General features: G+C 45.6%; 1 protein-coding gene across 1 annotated transcript; it reads right to left on the bottom strand.

Moving 5' to 3' along the window:
- Positions 1-12,436: 12,436 nt before the first annotated feature.
- Positions 12,437-15,669, bottom strand: LOC122006900 (protein NRT1/ PTR FAMILY 4.4-like). Its single transcript, XM_042562587.1, has 5 exons — positions 15,102-15,669; positions 14,805-15,022; positions 14,301-14,741; positions 13,533-13,645; positions 12,437-13,431 (listed from the first exon to the last, which is right to left on the bottom strand). The coding sequence occupies exons 1-5, from the start codon at positions 15,229-15,231 to the stop codon at positions 12,564-12,566; spliced, it is 1,770 nt and encodes a 589-aa protein (XP_042418521.1). The 5' UTR covers positions 15,232-15,669; the 3' UTR covers positions 12,437-12,563.
- Positions 15,670-16,847: the final 1,178 nt, after the last annotated feature.

Raw genomic sequence — 16,847 nt, 5'->3', positions numbered from 1 at the left:
GTTAGGACTAGGTCATTCTTTAGAAATGAGTCTAATGAAGTTGCATTGATTTCAGAGATTGAACCAAGACTAGTTGATGAAGCATTGCACGATCCTGATTGGATCATAGCTATGCAAGACGAATTAGGTCAATTTGAAAGGAGCCAAGTGTGGGACTTGGTTTCTAGACCGAAAAAGACCACCATTATTGGAACTAAATGGGTCTTCAAGAACAAGTTAAACCAAAGGGAGAAGTTGTAAGAAACAAGGCAAGACTTGTAGCCAAGGGCTATAGTCAAGTCGAAGGTCTCGATTATGATGAGACTTATGCTCCCGTGGCCCGATTAGAGTCCATTCGTTTGATGCTAGCTTTTGCTGCACATAGAGGTTTCAAGCTCTATCAAATGGATGTTAAATCTGCCTTCTTAAATGGTTTCATTAAAGAAGAGGTCTATGTTGAACAACCACCGGGGTTTGTAAGTACCGAAGCTCCAAACCACGTGTACAAGCTCAAGAAAGCACTTTATGGGCTTAAACAAGCACCACGAGCTTGGTACGAAAGGTTGTCAACATATTTACTAGAAAAGGGTTTCGTAAGAGGCCAAATAGACCCAACACTATTTCTGCGTAGAGATGGTGAAAACATTTTTGTAGCCTAAGTATATGTCGATGACATAATTTGTGGCTCAAATAACAAGGGCTATTTGAATGAATTCATTTCTCACATGGAAAGTGAGTTTGAGATGAGTCTAGTAGGAGAGTTGACATTCTTCCTCGGACTTGAAATCAAACAAACTCGAGATGGAATTTATGTCCATCAGGCAAAATACACTCAAGAGATGCTTAGAAAATTCAATATGAGTGACTCTAAGGAAGTGTCCACTCCAATGGCGACAAGCACTCGCCTTGACAATGATGAGTGGAAAACCAATTGATCTAACGCAATATAGAAGCATGATTGGTAGTCTTCTATATCTCACAGCTAGTCGACCAGACATACTTTTTGCTGTGGGCATGTGCGCTAGATATCAAGTCTGTGCCAAGGAATCTCATTTAATTGCAGTTAAGAGAATATTGAGATACCTTAAGGGCACAATTTGAGTAGGTCTATGGTACCCTCGTACAGAGTCTTTTGACTTGATAGGCTATACCGATTCCGACTATGCTGGGTGCAAATTGGATCGGAAAAGCACTAGTGGGGGTTGCCAATTTTTAGGTTCATCTTTAGTTAGTTGGTCAAGTCGGAAGCAACATTGTGTTGCTCTCTCCACGACCGAGGCCGAATATATTGCCATGGGAGAGAGTGTATCGCAATTGTTGTGGATGATACACACCCTAGAGGATTATGGACTTTCTTATAAGGGTGTACAAGTGCTATGTGACAACATTAGCACGATCAACCTAACTAAAAATCCAGTCCATCATTCAAGGACCAAGCACATTGAAGTGCGTCATCACTTCATTAGAGATCACGTAGCTAGGGGTGACATTGTGCTCACATATGTGGAGTCAAAGTCAAACCTAGCTGATATTTTCACCAAACCCCTTCCGGAGAATGAATTTAGTCATTTAAGGAGGGAATTGGGAATGTGTTTGGCTCCTTAGGTCATTAGAACTACACCATGATCAATAAGGACTATTAAAATGACTAGAGTAATTGGGAATGATTTTGGGCAACTTGGGAACATCTCACACAAACTATAAGGTTTAACAAAATATTTTTGTTTGCTAGAAATGGGGTGAGATGCTAGGAACAACCAAATTATTCAAAATGTATCATGCATCCCTTGAATAATTAGGTTGAAGAGACATTAATTGAGTATGGGGAACACCATTACATAATTCATGTGTAATTGGTTCCTTGATCTTACTCATATATTCCAATCAAGGAATCTTGGTTGGACTTTTGCTTAGAAATTATCCAATTATAGTTGATGGTTGATTTGTTGATTGATATTTTTGATTGATACTTAACATGCCTTGATTGAAAATTAGGACAAGTTGTTTATATTTTGACAAACTTGAAACTGATCATAGCAATCCTAGGTCTTAACTAATACCTTGGTTCACTATAGGTAATAGTTTTATAAGGTTCTCTAAGATTGGAACTCTAAGATTCCAAATGTCTGAGTTTTTGGGTTTTGAAGTCTGAAACTTTCGGGCTCTAAACAAGCTCAGGCCATAAGAGTTCAGTTTTTGAACACAATTGTGGGTGTTGATCCTTAGGTTCTAGGTTATGAATTTGGGAGGTTCTGAATTCTTGGTTGTTGAACTTTTCAGAATTCTCGATCAACAACGGCTCAAAAATTTCAGTTACTGAAATCAGAATTTCAGGATTATCAGACACTGATCGGTCCAGGGACCGATCAGGCCGATATCTGATCGGTCCCTACGACCGATCAGTAGAGTTCATTCGATATCTGATCGGTCTGCAGACCGATCAGGGGTTCTGAAACGTATCGCTAGCTACTGATCGACCTCTGATCGGTCCAGGGACCGATCAGGAGGTTCCCTGATCGGTCTCCACGACCAATCAGGAGGCTCTGGCACGCATCCACCTCTGATCGGTCCGGGGACCGATCAGGAGATACTGGGTCGGTCTGTCGACCGATCCAGAACGAATCCATAACTCTTCGGTCGGTTCTATGGTTCGCAGGAAGGCTACCTGATCGGTCTCCACGACCGATCAGAGGGTTTCCTGATCGGTCCGGGGGACCGATCAGACCTCTTTGGGCGTTAAAATCGATATTGATCGGACGACCGTCCGATCAGATCTCACTGTGCACTATCCCCTCATTAAATCCTCCCGACCTCCTCTCTTCCCGATCTTCTTCCTTTTCAAAACCCTAGCCGACCGACTCATAACCTAGCCGACGCCCCTCTTTTCCTCCCGTCTTCTCGACCCATCAACTTCTAAAAGCCGAAGGTTACAATGGCGCCCATGTAACTCTTCTTCCTCCCGAGATTTGTTCATTCTTAGCATTTTAGCTTCTTTTCACATTTTCTCCATGTATGTTGTCTCGGTTCTCTCTGTGTGGTCTCGGTTCTCTCTATGTGGCTCCCGTGGACTCCCATTTGCCCCGACCGTGTCCAAATCCTTATCTATCTAGGAAGAAAGCAGTCGGTGAGGGTTCTTCTAAGTCCCCAGCTGAGAAAACCAAGTCTCCTGCTCCCTCTCGACCCCAACCAGCTAGTTCCAGTAGATTCCCAAACCGCCAGTCTGAGCAAGCTTTTCAACAAAGGACATTCAAATTACTCCCTTGTAGGTCCGTGGATAGAAAATTCATGGACGAATTTTGCCCACAAGTGTCCGAAATCATAGCATACTACAAACTCGATTCACTAGTCTACTTGGAACGGGATATCAACTATGACTTGGTCTCTGAGTTCTATAATAACCTTCATGAGACTAATGATCAAGGTTTTAAAACAAGAGTTGCTAAGCGGACTCTTGATTTCAGTATCTCATCTTTCTTTGAGTATCTCAATTGTCGGAGGTGTTCCGGTGATGTCTTTTCGATATTTCCCGACTTACCGGATCAGTTACTTCCACCGCTTGATATCTCACCGACGATATATATGAGTACTTCTTCAGACAGCCTAGACAAGGGCTAGATGAGCTAGATGTTGACTTCCCTACTTTTGCAGCCTTGAGATTATCTCCTCAAGATTACATTCTTTTTAAAATTGTCACGAACTGCCTTCTACCTATCACATCTAAACCATTATCTGAGATCCGATCATATCATTGTCTTATGCTTTATGGTTTGCGTCGGCGTCTCGATTTTGATATCATGTCGAGCATCTACTCCTCGATCATATCATATTCTCAGCCTAGCGGCTTCACTATTTATATGCCTTATGGGCATATAATTACTGATTGGCTTGAGACCCTTCAGGTTGATGTCTCTAAGGGTAGAATAATCAAAATGGTCAGGCAGGATTGCCGACTTGGGAAACGGGCATTTTCCAAGTCTGGAATCATAGGGCAAAATGGGGATGTTCAGTGGAAGGATGGGAGAGCTTTAGGTGAGTTACCACGGGGACCTCCACGACAGGTTGCAGCTGCTCCTGTTGCTGCTCCTCCTGCTGACATTGGCGAGGCGGATCCAGACCTGCGCTGGCAGATCGCTGAGTTGGAGAGCCGATTTGATCGTCACGAGGAGATGGTGACTGCTGAGTTCGATGGACTACGCATACGGATTGACCAGCGCTACGATGACCTGCGCGGGCATATTGACCAGTGCTTCGATGATATGCGCAGTCATCAGGTGGTGACACAGCAGTTGCTACTCGAATGGATGGCACGCTACCCGCCTCCGCAGTCTTACCCAGGCTATCCATCCTCCGGCATGCCGCCTCAGGATTTCACCCCTCCTGCCGATGATGGTGATATTCCTCAGTGTGAGGATGTTGATTGATACAGTTTGTTTGTTGGCTGTCTGTATTTTGGATGTTATTTGTTAGTCTTTATGACTGACCTGGATGTTTGCACTTCTGATGCTACTCCTGTATTTATGCTACTCCGTTTTCTATTTGCTTGCTCTTTATTAGGCTTCATTTTCTATTGGATATTAATATGCTGTTCACTTGCATGTCTTGTTTGTCCTTTATTTCTTTATCACTGTCTCGTAATACACTTAGAGGCATTTTGGGGGATTAAGAGAGAAAACAGTATGGGTTAAGGGGGAGTCTTTTAACATTTTCTTACTTGGTTCGCACCTTTTCGGTGTTTGACAAAGGGGGAGAAGGTAACTAAGTTTAGAATTAAATGAAAGTTTGAGTTAGGGGGAGAATCATGATTCTCCTATTCTTACATGATACTGTATCTGTCTTAGGGGGAGGATCTTGATTCCCCTAAAATTATGAAAATTTGAACAATTCTGATCTAAACTTAAATCGTGTTGTCAAACAATAAAAAGGGGGAGATTGTTGATACAGTCTGACCTGGCTGTTGTTTTGATGTTGACACTGATTTAAGTTTGTATCAGATATTAATTTAACTCAGAATGACTACTGATCGAGGTTGATCAGTTGGGAGGGAAAGTCCTGGTGAGTGAAGCCAGGCAAGGGAAATCCAGATGGGTCAAGGTTGACCAGACATCTGGTAAAAAGTCCAAGCAGGGAGCTTGGCACGGGAAAAGTCCAAGTATGGTGACTTGGCACGGAATGGTTAGAGAGGGCTCGGTAGCTCGTTCTCTGGACCGGACGAAGTCAGAGAGGACTCGGTAGCTCGTTCTCTGGACCGGATGAGGTCGGAGAGGGCTCGGTAGCTCGTTCTCCGGACTAGGTCAGAGAGGGTAGCTCGGTCTCGGGACCGGAAGACCTCGGGGTCGGGCCGGAAAGCTGCAAAACTCACTCGGTAGCATTGGATCGGTGCGGACCGATCCGGATATCGTCTGGATCGGTGCGGACCGATCCAGGATCTCAAGATCAGCGATCGGTCGGGTGACCGATCGGTAACCTGAACTTTCATGGGCTATCGATCGATGCGGTGACCGATCGGGATCCTGAAGCTTTACGTGGGTTAACCGATCGATGCGGATCAATCAATAACCACACGGTATTACGTGGGTTAACTGATCGATGCGTGGACCGATCGGTAACTACGTACATGGGGTATCTCGATCTGGACCGATCGAAAGAAGTGATCGAAACGGCGAGAAAGCGTGGAGCGGTCGTGGACCGATCCACATAGTCTGATCGGTCCACAGACCGATTGGATCTTCGAGGAATCTCTGATCGGTCCAGAACTATGGATTGGCTCCCGATCCACAGTGATGTCGCATGTCTCCTGCTACTTCTCTGAGATTTCTGACTCGTTTCTGATGCATCTGATCTAACATCTGCTTGTGAGTTTTTTTCTGGTTACAGGCTGCAGGTACCATGGTGATGTTTGAATTCAAATCAATGACTATCAAAGGAATAAAACAAAATGGTTTTTCTACTGGTTATCGCTGCAAATTGTGCAAAAGAAGGGTCAACGTTCACTGGCTTGTTCAGTTGGCTCACTGGTTGCGATCAGCTTAACTCTTCCTTATTGGTTCGAGCTCAGAGACACCAGTGAAGACCAAGGATGGTATTGGTGTGAGTTCAGATGAGGAAGAAGCGTGATTGGCGACGCCTGGTTTGGCGACAGTGATACGCTACTGGTTTGCAGTGATTCGATGCAGACAAACGCAGTGAAGAAAGCAGAGAAATAAGAAGGAGGAAGAGGAGAGGATCGCTAACTGTCTGGAAAAACTCTCTCTGTCGTTCAAGCAAGAGGCTGTGCGTTTTTGTTGAGCTCTTGGCTGATTCCTCCTGTCATTATTTTTCTGCTTCGTGGCTGTAAGTTAAACTGTTCAATCCTTTAGCCACACTCTGTAAGTAATTGTGCTTCACTTTCAAATCTACTCTTGTGATCTTTGTGGAGAGGTTACTCCACCGAGAAGGAGGATCTTTAGCCGGAGTTTATCCGGGGTGCGATCTACCGAAGATCAAGGAGTCGTCCACCTTACGGACACGCCGAGGAGTAGGGGCAAGTTATCCCCGAACCTCGTAAATCCTAGTGTTAGTGTGCTTGTGTTTTTCTCTCCTTTAGTTGTCCAATTCCGCTGTGCTAACGATTATCTGTGTAGAAGTTTTCGTTTAAGTTTTTAAAGGAGCTATTCACCCCCCCTCTAGCCATCTAAGATCCCAACACCTCCAACGTGGTCGAGTCGAGCGCGTAGAACTCTGAGGATCTCTCGATTGGCGACTTCAGTTTGTCTGTTGCCCTGGGGGTAGGCCACAGAGGTGAAGGCCTGTTGAATCTATAGCCTTCGCACCACTCTCTAAGCCCCTGGCCGGCGAATTGTCTCCCATTGTCTGATACGAGCCGGCATGAGATGCCGAACCGGCATATGATGTTCTACCAAACAAACTTAATGGTCATATGCTCGGTTATTCTTGCAAGCGGCTTGGCTTCCACCCACTTCAAAAAGTAGTCGACCGCGACGAGCAGAATTTTTCACTGACCAGTCGCCTTAGGGAATGACCCAACGATATCCATGCCCCATTGGTTGAACTGGCAAGATACCGTGGACGCCTTCATTTCCTCGGTCGGTGGGTGCGGAAGGTTGTGATACTTTTGGCAGGACAAGCAGGTGGCCACCGTTCGAGCGACATCTTCTTAGAGGGTCGGCCAAAAATATCTGACAAGGAGTATCTTTCGAGCTAACACATAGCCGCCCGGATAACCTCCGCAGGAACCTTGGTGCACCTCCAGCAGAATGTATTCAACATCTTCCAATCCGACACATTTGAGTAAGGGGCTAGAGAAGACTTTCTTATAATTAAATGTGCGAGGAAATATGGACGAAGCCTCCGAGCGGCGAGAATTAAAGCATAATCTAATTTTTCTACACCGGTGTAGCGAGACTCTACATCTTTCAATATATGGATTAAAAAGTATATAGGCTGTTGCTCTTAGGCGTTCTGCCTAACTAGAGCCGACCCAACCGCATACTCATTGGACGATAAATAGATCCAGAGCAGCTCACCAACAATTAGCTTGGCCAATATAGGCAAGGAGTTAAGATATTCCTTAAGCTCTTCCAATGCCTGATCGCATTCGGCGTCCCACTGGAATTTTGTAGCTCGGCGAAGCACTTTGAAAAATGGAAGGCTCTGGTCGAACGACTTGGATATGAATTTGGACAACGCCATGATCCGATCGGTCAGCCGTTGACCTTCCTTCAAGTTCCAAGGCGACGACATGTCTTGCAACGCTTTGACTTTGCTTGGATTGACTTCAATGCCCCGCTTGGTGACGATGTAACCCAGGAAGCGACCATTCTTTGCGCCGAACAGACATTTGCTCGGGTTCAGCTTTATTCCGTAAGCCCTTAGCGTTCAGCAGGTCTCCTCGATATCTATGCATAGGTCAGTAGCTCGGAGGAATTTTATTAATATGCCGTTGACATATACCTCCATATTACGACTGATCTGCCATCGGAGCACCTTGTTCATCAGCCTCTGGTAAGTGACTTCGGCATTCTTGAGTCCGAATGGTATGATATTGTAGCAGTACGTTCCGTCGGTCGTAATGAAGATAACCTTTTCCTGGTCTTTGCGGGCGAGTGACACTTGGTGATACCCTTGGTATATGTCGAGCATGCAGATCAACTCACAACTCGCCGTTGAATCCACCATCTGATCTACCCTGGGTAACGGATAGAAGTCTTTTGGGCACGCCTTGTTCAAATTGCGGAAGTCGATGCAGACTCGCCATTTATTGTCTGGCTTGGAGACTAACACGACATTGGCTAGCCAGCTCGGGAATTGAACTTCCCTAATATGGCCGGCCTCCAACAATTTCTCTATCTCTGCCCGAATGATCAAATTTTGCTCCACGCTAAAGTCCCTCTTTCTTTGCTTCACCGGCCGAACGTCCGATCGGACATGAAGCTCATGCTGAGCCACACTCGGGGAGATATCGGGAAGCTCGTGTGCCGACCATTCGAACACATCATGATCTTGTCTAAGGCAGGTGATCAACTCTGCCTTCCTCTCCACCTCCAGGTCGGTGGCGATAAAAGTGGTTGCTTCCGGTCGACTGGGATGGATCTGAACCTCCTCCTTTTCTTCATACACCAATGTAGGAGGCTTTTCAGTGATTGCGTTCACCTCCAAGTGCGGATTCTTCCGAGCGCTTCTCGCTTCGGTCTTGACCATCTCGACGTAGCATCGCCCAACAGTCAACTGATCGCCTTTGACTTCGCCCACTCGGTGGTCCACAGGGAACTTGATCTTTTGAAAATAGGTAGACACCACTGCCCGAAATTCGTTGAGGGCAGGTCGGCCCAAGATGACATTGTAGGCCGACGGTGCGTCTACCACGATGAAGTTGTTGGTCTTGGTTCTCCTCAGTGGCTCTTCCCCGAGCGAGATGGCCAATCAGGCAGTCGGAGCAGCAGTACCTCGTTGCTCGTGAAGCCGTAGAGTGGGATCGTCATGGGCAACAACTCATTTCGATCGATTTATAATTGATCGAATGTCTTCTTGAAGATGATGTTCACCGAACTTCCTGTATTAATGAAATTTCGGTAAATAGTGTAATTAGCAATTACTGCCCGGATGATTAGCGCGTCGTCGTGAGGGATCTCCACTCCCTCCAAATCTCTGGGACCGAAGTTGATCTCGGGCCCTTATGCCTTCTCCCTGTTGTATCCTACGGCATGGATCTCCAGCCGCTAAGCGTACGACTTTCTGGCTCTATTGTTGTCACCGCCGGTCGGCCCACCGGCAATCATGCCTATTTCTCCTCGGGCGGCGTTGCTTATGTTTTGTTCTTCCCGTGCGGAGAGTCTATTTTGCTCGGTCGGGACTCGGGCAGGATCATCGTTATCCCTCCCTTGGTGCCGATTATGTCGTTCGGGCGCTCTTCTTTCATCCTCTCGTCGTCCGGCAGACCATTATCTATGTCGCCGATCGAGAGTTGGAGATCGGCGGTAGTATCCTCTCGGTGTCGGTCGGTTGTCAATCGGTGTCAGATCGTAGTAGTCGCCCGTGTTGTGCGTCGTCGACTAGTGAAAGGAGCAGAACATTGACGTCCATACCTTGCCTCTTATCGTCTTATGCCGACTGGAGGCCACATACTACACGACATGTGTCCTGGCCTCCTGGTGTGGCCGCACCCCCTCTGTTCTTGGCCCTTTGGACGGTTGGTGGTTGCTCATCGGTCACCGCTCGGGCGCTGGTGTGGGATGGGCTGATGTTTCCTTCTTCCTTGCTGCTTGGGCTTCTTCCACATTTATGTATTCATTGATCTTCCTGAGCAGGTGGTCGAAGTCCTTGGGCGGCTTCCTGATGAGCGACCGGAAGAATTCTCCTTCGACGAGTCCATGGGTGAAGGCGTTCATCATTGTCTCGGATGAGACCGAGGGGATATTCATGGCTACTTGGTTAAAACGCCTGATGTACGCTTGGAGCACTTCCTTGGGTCCCTGATTTAGGGCAAACAGGCTGATGCTCATCTTCTGATAGCGTCAGCTGCTGGCAAAATGGTGTTGGAACGCAACTCGGAAGTCCTTGAAGTTGTGTATGGATCCATCCAACAGTCTTTGGAGCCAGCGCTGCGCCGAGCCAGAGAGAGTAGTGCGAAAGACTCGGCACTTCACTCCATCCGTGTACTGATGCAGCATTGCCGCGTTATCAAATTTATCCAGATGATCATCTGGATCGGTTGTTCCATTGTATTCCCTGATCGCAAGTGGGATGTAGTGCCTGGGTAGAGGGTCATACAAGATCTCTTGAGAGAACTGCAGATTGATCTGCTCAGGTGAAACGTGACTTCTGGGCGCCTTTCCTTTTCGCGCATCCCGAACGGGAGCATCGTCCAAAGATGACCCCCTCTCCTGGTTCGCCTGAGTTATTTCTGAGGAGGTTTGGAACAAAGCGCGATGAAAAGGGATGGGCGTGGGCGGCACTTCTCCTTGTGTGTCGGTCGGACCTCTATTTTGTCCCCATATGGAAACTGGTTCCGGTCGGTCTTCCAATCCCGCTTGCCCTCCTGCTACCGAAGACATAAGGTGGCATACTGCGGACAATCTCCATAGAGCACGTTACCGAGAATCTTCCAAGTAGACCACTATATATGACCGGCCGGACGTAAGGCGCGTGCTGGCCGACCGGACGCCCGGCAGGGAATAAGGAGAAAAGGACAAGGGACATCTTCTGACAGTGGGCATGCTCTATAATCCGGCCATACTCCAAATCTTACGACAAGGGGTTCCGCTGTCCCATCGAAGACGTGCTTGGACTGTAGCAGTATGGTGTCAGGTAAGCTTGCTGACAAGCCCTTACTTAGGTATGGGCTGGGGACACATATTCACCTCGGTATGTGTGCATGGACTCCTTCCCAGCTCTATATAAGGAGCCTCGCACTTCACCGGAGGTACGCATACTTTGATACTGGGAGCTACTTCTTCGTTGTTCGCTTACCTGACTTGAGCGTCGGAGGGTCGTCCCCGGGAGCCCCTTCCCGGCCCGACTTCTATGCAGGTTCGCCGGAGGTCCGTGCGGACAATCAAGAGATCTGCGTCAGCCACTTGGAGAGCGTCACGTGCCCAGTGTCCGTTGATTCAGCTTTCGGACAGGATCATCTAGTTATATGATTTCAACTATACAGTGATAATAATAATTTAAATTTGCATGTGTAAAACTAAACATCAGCAATATCTCTAGTATGCCAATGATGACGACTGAAGCATAAAAAAAAAGCTAAAAAGCTAAAAATATATAATACGATTGAAGAAAGCATCAGGAGTTTCAGAGGGAGGAGACTGGTGCAAATAAAGTGGTGTTTGAAACAAGTTGCATGGATCTTCACTAAGTACACTTACCCAAGCCCAATAGCCCAATAGTCTTTATCGGTTCTCGGTTGGAACCGGTTAACCGACCGGAACCGGTAGAACCGGTAAGATACCGGTCGGTTAACCGATTTTAAATAAATCATGGTAAACTGGAATTAACCGGAACCGATAAACTGGTAAACCGGTTAATCGACCGGTTGAACAGGCCTACCAGTGCCGAGCCAGGGAAGGGGTCCCCGGCGTTGGTCCTCCGACACTTAAGTCAGTCACCGACGATAAAGTAGAAGGCGGAGCAAACAAGAATGAACAGTAACAAGAACAGTGTCCATCGCGTATTGTCTACCTCCGTCGATGTTTGGACCCCCTTTATATAGAGCTCCTATAGCGCACGTGCACGCTTCCCAAAGTTTTTCCTGAAAAGGTCTGTCAGTAAAGTGTCTTTGACACAATACCTTAACGGGCCGAGCATATCTCTGAAATGACAGTGGAAGCTTCCGTCGTACGATCTTCTAATTGTTCGTGCCCGGTGTTGGCGACACTAACTTCCAAAGAGATGTCGATGGATACCAGAGAGAGTACACTGCTAGGCCTAGCGGGTTGGCCGCTCGGTCGAAACTTCGTTGTTCCTATGTCTTGTCCGCTCGGCCGGAACTCCATTGTGTTTGTGTCACGTCCGCTCGGCCGGAACTCTACTATGTTTGTGTCGAGTCTACTCGGCCATAACTCTACTATGTTTGTGTCGAGTCCGCTCGGCCATAATTTCACTATGTTTGTGCCATGTCTGCTCGGCCGAAGTCCCATTCTGCCTGTCGAATCCCGCTGCTTAGCCGAGCGGGGTAGCTGCTCGACCCGCCTTCTGCACACAGTTTCTTCCCTCAGTCTGGCGTCTAATACTCCATTAAGCGTCGGTTGTTTGACACCTCTCCGTGTCAGGCGGAACCGGAACCTTCTCCCCTGGTCGGAGCAAGATAGTCTAATCGGCCGATGATATCTGAGTGTTGACCACCTTGATTCTGATCTCTACCATGACAACTATCCTCCGCAGGATGAAGCCCCCCCTCTTTATCATCGCATCAGACAGTATAGCATGCCTAACTAGTATAGTTTATTCATGTTTGACTGTTAGACAAAGTTTACTAGCTAGCACTGAGTTCACTGACATGCGTTCAATTCTGCTTTTTTCTTATAATAAATAATGCAGGATGGTGAGTAAAGTTAAAAAAAAAAATGTGGAGGGATGATGGCCCTTTACATAATATCCTCAGCTTGAACATGCTTAGAGGAACTGATGTGGTCGTCTTCACCGGCATTAGTAGATGGAGATAGGCTACTGGAATACCAATTGGAGCAGAGTAAGTAGATGAAGAAGTTGATGAGGCTGAGGGCAGCAAGGAGCCAATAGAAGAGGTCCAGCCTATCGTTGTTAAGGTCGTTGTCACTTAGCCAACCGTCTTTGGATGAGCCTGAAGTGATCTTGTTCACGAGTGAGACGAGCAGGGAGCTCAAGTAGAACCCAAATGAGTAGGAGCAGTAGGTCATGGCTGTCAAGAAGGCCTGCATGCCAGCCCGGGATTGCTTGTAGAAGAACTCGATGAGCCCCACCGCGGTGAACATCTCTGAGAGCCCGAATATTAGGAACTGCGGTGCAATCCAAAAGAGGGAGAGTAGCTTGTTGGACTCCATGTATGTCTCCCTCCTCTTCCTCTCGATCATGGCCGCAGCAACCATGGAGAATGTCACAGTGAATAGCCCGACACCAATGCGCTGCAGGGGAGTGATCCCGGAGTCGGTTCGGGTGAACTTTCGAGTGAGTGGAACGAAGCACGTTTCGTAAATGGGCACTAGTACAGTGAGCATGATGTAGGGGATGGCTTGGAGGGATGCAGGGGGTACATGGAATGACTCAGTGAGCTTGGTGTCCATGGCATTTCCTTGTTGGACCGAGAAGGTCTGCAGCTGCGCTAAGATGGTGTTGAAGATGATGGTACATCCGAAAATTGGAATCACCGAGATGATGATCTTAACTTGCTCTACTTCTGAAACTGTGCACAGTCTCCATGGGCTCTCCTTCATGTTAGAGCCATCTTCAACTCGGACACAGGCTTTGTCCAAGAACCTTATTCACAGTATGCATAGATTATGAGTTCAGTAAAACATCGCCAACATTTTCGATATGTGAATCTAAACAAACTTGCAGGGGTGCTAGTTGTTTCTCACCTAAACTTATTGGCAAATGGTGGATTGTTGGATTCATTGATGTGGCTTCTGTGAAGAATGTCAGAGCTTGAAGGGCAAATTTGCTTTCTCTTGCTGAATGCAGCTACAAAGACCTGCAAGTAAACCTTAAAACCCTAAACATTCGAAGTGAAGATATATAAAGTGTGTTTTGACATCACCTTATTCATGAAAAATATACGAATTGCATACCGAAACTTTACATGTTCATCAACAAGGACAGAAATATTCATCTATGGACTACTTAGCTAGAATCTGAATGCTCAAGACAGTATCAAACTCGCTTGTAGTCGGTAAATCACGTTTGTGATAGGCTAAAGAAATTATCAATCAACCATGAATTGGGTTTATATGCTTTAAGAGCTACTAACTTGGCCAATTCATAGATCATGGAAACCTGAACAACTTGAGGTAGAATAATATTCATTTAATTATCTTTTTGTTTTTGGCAAGTGACATGATTAAGTTATTAATTGTAGTCATAATCATCATAATATCCAAAAAGGTTAGTAGATTACTATACAAAACATTTTCATGTTTTTGCAAATCTCAACACCAATTGTGGCAAATGGATTTAAGTATTCAATTGCGAGATTGTTGTCTTTGATACGCGAGATTGACTTGTCGATCCATGAAAAGTTAACGGTCAGTTGCTAGATCTCAACACGAATTGTGGATGTTACAAAGACTCCAAACAACCAAAGACTGTGCTATAAAAAACCAAAGAGAAGGAGAGGTCTCAAACCATACCCTTGCTATTGGTGTGAAAATGCTGCCTTGTGGGTGTTTGTTCCTGTAGAAGAAGGCGCCGGAGACCATGACGGCAAGCCCCATGGCCATGGCACCTGCCGACACACCGAACCCGACATCCATCCCCGACCTCGTCTGGACCCAAATGAGAACAGTGAGGGCAATGAGCTCCCCTACACAGAAGCTGAAGTAGGCAATGTTGAAGTAAGTGGAGAGTTTCTTGCACTGAGCAGGGTCATCATTCCTGAACTGGTCAGCTCCATGTGATATCATGTTGGGTTTCAGGCACCCACTTCCTAAGGCCACCAAGTAGAGAGCCACAAAGAAGACAGTGGCCTTAAACCCCTCTGCCTCCATGCAGTGCTCCTCTGGGGACATCATGTTGCATGGGGGTGGCCTCAACTGTGGCAGATGAGCTTGCACTGACAGCAATAAGTATCCCTGTGAAAGCACTTTAGGATTAGCTGAAACACTTCAATTCTGATGGAATTTCATGGGACTTACAGACAGCTCTACAAATCCAAATATTAGCATGGTCCAGAAGCTCCCCAGATAGGAATCTGAGAGGAAACCGCCAAGCAGGGACAGGAGAAAGATAGTCCCTACAAAATTGGTCACTAAGTTTGCTGATTTCGACAAGGAGAAATGCATCTCATTGAAGACATAGGTTATGAGGTTGTTCCCAACTGCAGCAATCGCCGTGATCTCCAGTGCTTGAAACCCTGCAGTCAATTTCAGTGATCTATGAATCTAAGCACCCATGATGAACACAAAGAAGATTTATGAGAGAGAGATGGGGACCTAAAACAAAGATGACAGCTCTCATGCCGCCATGCTTATTTGGCATGCAAGGTTTGCCCCTCCAATCAACAGAGACTTGTTGAGCATGCATGGAGTCCTTTCTGGATCCCTGCCCTGTTTGAATGTTCATAATCTCTTTCTTCACACGCTGCCAAGATGAACAATTCCTAGCTCTCTGCCTCAGCAGGGCAAGGATTTGTGGGGATGCTCACCTCAAGGCAAGGTGGAGGGAGTTATTTATAATAGTTTGTTGATCTGGTGGGATGAGAAGAAAGAGAGGAAGAGAGAAATGGTGGAGCTTTTTGTTGGTGTGATGTGGTTCTCCATGCTGGGAGTGAGAGGCTTTGTGGGTTGACAATTCTTGGATGATAATGGGTGTCACTGTTCAAGGGTCAGAGTCCTATGAGCTTTTGGTTTTGTGTTTAGTGGAAGTGGTAGCTAACAAAATCTCAATATCTTATTCTACCATCTTAGTCCAAATACTATAATCATCTGAATACTACTTTGCTACCAAACATGAATATGAACATGTAGTTATTCTTACTAAATATTATAACTAAACGAAGATACCTACTTAAATCCTAAATTTTGTTCCTCAAACCAACGTTTATGACTAAAACATAGCGTGCCATTTTATATATTTCTTTATAATATCTATCTGTAAGAAATCAATACCAACATGCCTTAAAAACTTACCTTACTGGTGATCAAATTTTAACAATAAAAAGCTCGTCAAGAGAGTGGCAAATCATGACTGTGATTCTGAGAATAAGATTGATATGAAGGAACCTTGTTCCATCTGACAATGACATACAATTGTTTGGCTGAAAATAATCATTGATCTGTAAGAAGTAACCAGTTCTTCCCACTCATCCCGCAAAGAGGAATATGTTCTTGGCTTTCTGATAATAGGACAAAGGAGTTAAACTGAAGACTACAGTGAGTTGTTTGTTTCAAGTGAAGCTAAATTTTCATATCCTTTGGCCCATTTTCAGTTCTGTGTTTATCAGTAACTGGAGTATCTATAAAAAATAATATCTAGCTTGTATTAAGGAGAATATATTCCAGCATGGATCTTGATCTGTGCAAGTTGATATGGAAGAATCATTTGGCAAATCAAAATATTTGTTGAGTATCAATGAGGAATTAAATGCACCAGCTGTTGCACAGTAAGGTTTGGTGGCATATCATCACTGTTTGCTCCTACTAAACCAGCACCATTACCTCTTCTTTTTTTAGTAGCATCCATCCTTCTTGATGCTCAAGTGACAAGGTCTTTGTTTACCACCCTCACTTTGCCTTGCCTGTAAAGTAATTTGTTATAGATGTTTTTGAAGTGACTAAAAGTAGGTGTATTTTAAATCATCTCAACTTGAAAAGGAATTGATCTTTCTATCTTCTCTTCTTTCTCTCTATTCGAAAGAAATCGACTACTTTCCTTTAGATGTGGAGATTTCTATTTCATTATCCTTGGTTTGGAAGTTCCGACGCTGGCTACTCCTAGGAATTTTCCCTCCTATTCCTTCTCCAAATATGAGAGGCAATGGATCCTTTTCTCCTAAACTTAGAAGGTTGTTAGTTTTGGGGAAGCTTCGCCATCGCCTCCTTGATGAAGAAAGGTTATCAAGCTTTCTCCTCTTTGTATTTTCCTAGGTGTAGGGTTGCAAATGAGAGTCAATCTTTGTGTTGTTTAAGTTTATTTGATAAGATAAATGAACCAAGTTAAACTTGAGTTTAAAATGAATT

The sequence above is a fragment of the Zingiber officinale genome, chromosome 7B (assembly GCF_018446385.1).
Source record: "Zingiber officinale cultivar Zhangliang chromosome 7B, Zo_v1.1, whole genome shotgun sequence".
Classification (NCBI taxonomy): domain Eukaryota; kingdom Viridiplantae; phylum Streptophyta; class Magnoliopsida; order Zingiberales; family Zingiberaceae; genus Zingiber; species Zingiber officinale.
This window is presented reverse-complemented; position numbering and strand designations above follow the sequence as displayed.

What these genes read in the sequence shown, in the direction of transcription:
- LOC122006900 (XM_042562587.1), bottom strand. Translation starts at nt 15,231, where the DNA reads ATGAACATTCAAACAGGGCAGGGATCCAGAAAGGACTCCATGCATGCT. An exon ending in TTTTCACACCAATAGCAAGG is followed by an intron (nt 13,646 to 14,300) that starts GTATGGTTTGAG and finishes GTTTACTTGCAG; the next exon opens with GTCTTTGTAGCTGCATTCAG. An exon ending in CCATTTGCCAATAAGTTTAG is followed by an intron (nt 13,432 to 13,532) that starts GTGAGAAACAAC and finishes ACTGTGAATAAG; the next exon opens with GTTCTTGGACAAAGCCTGTG.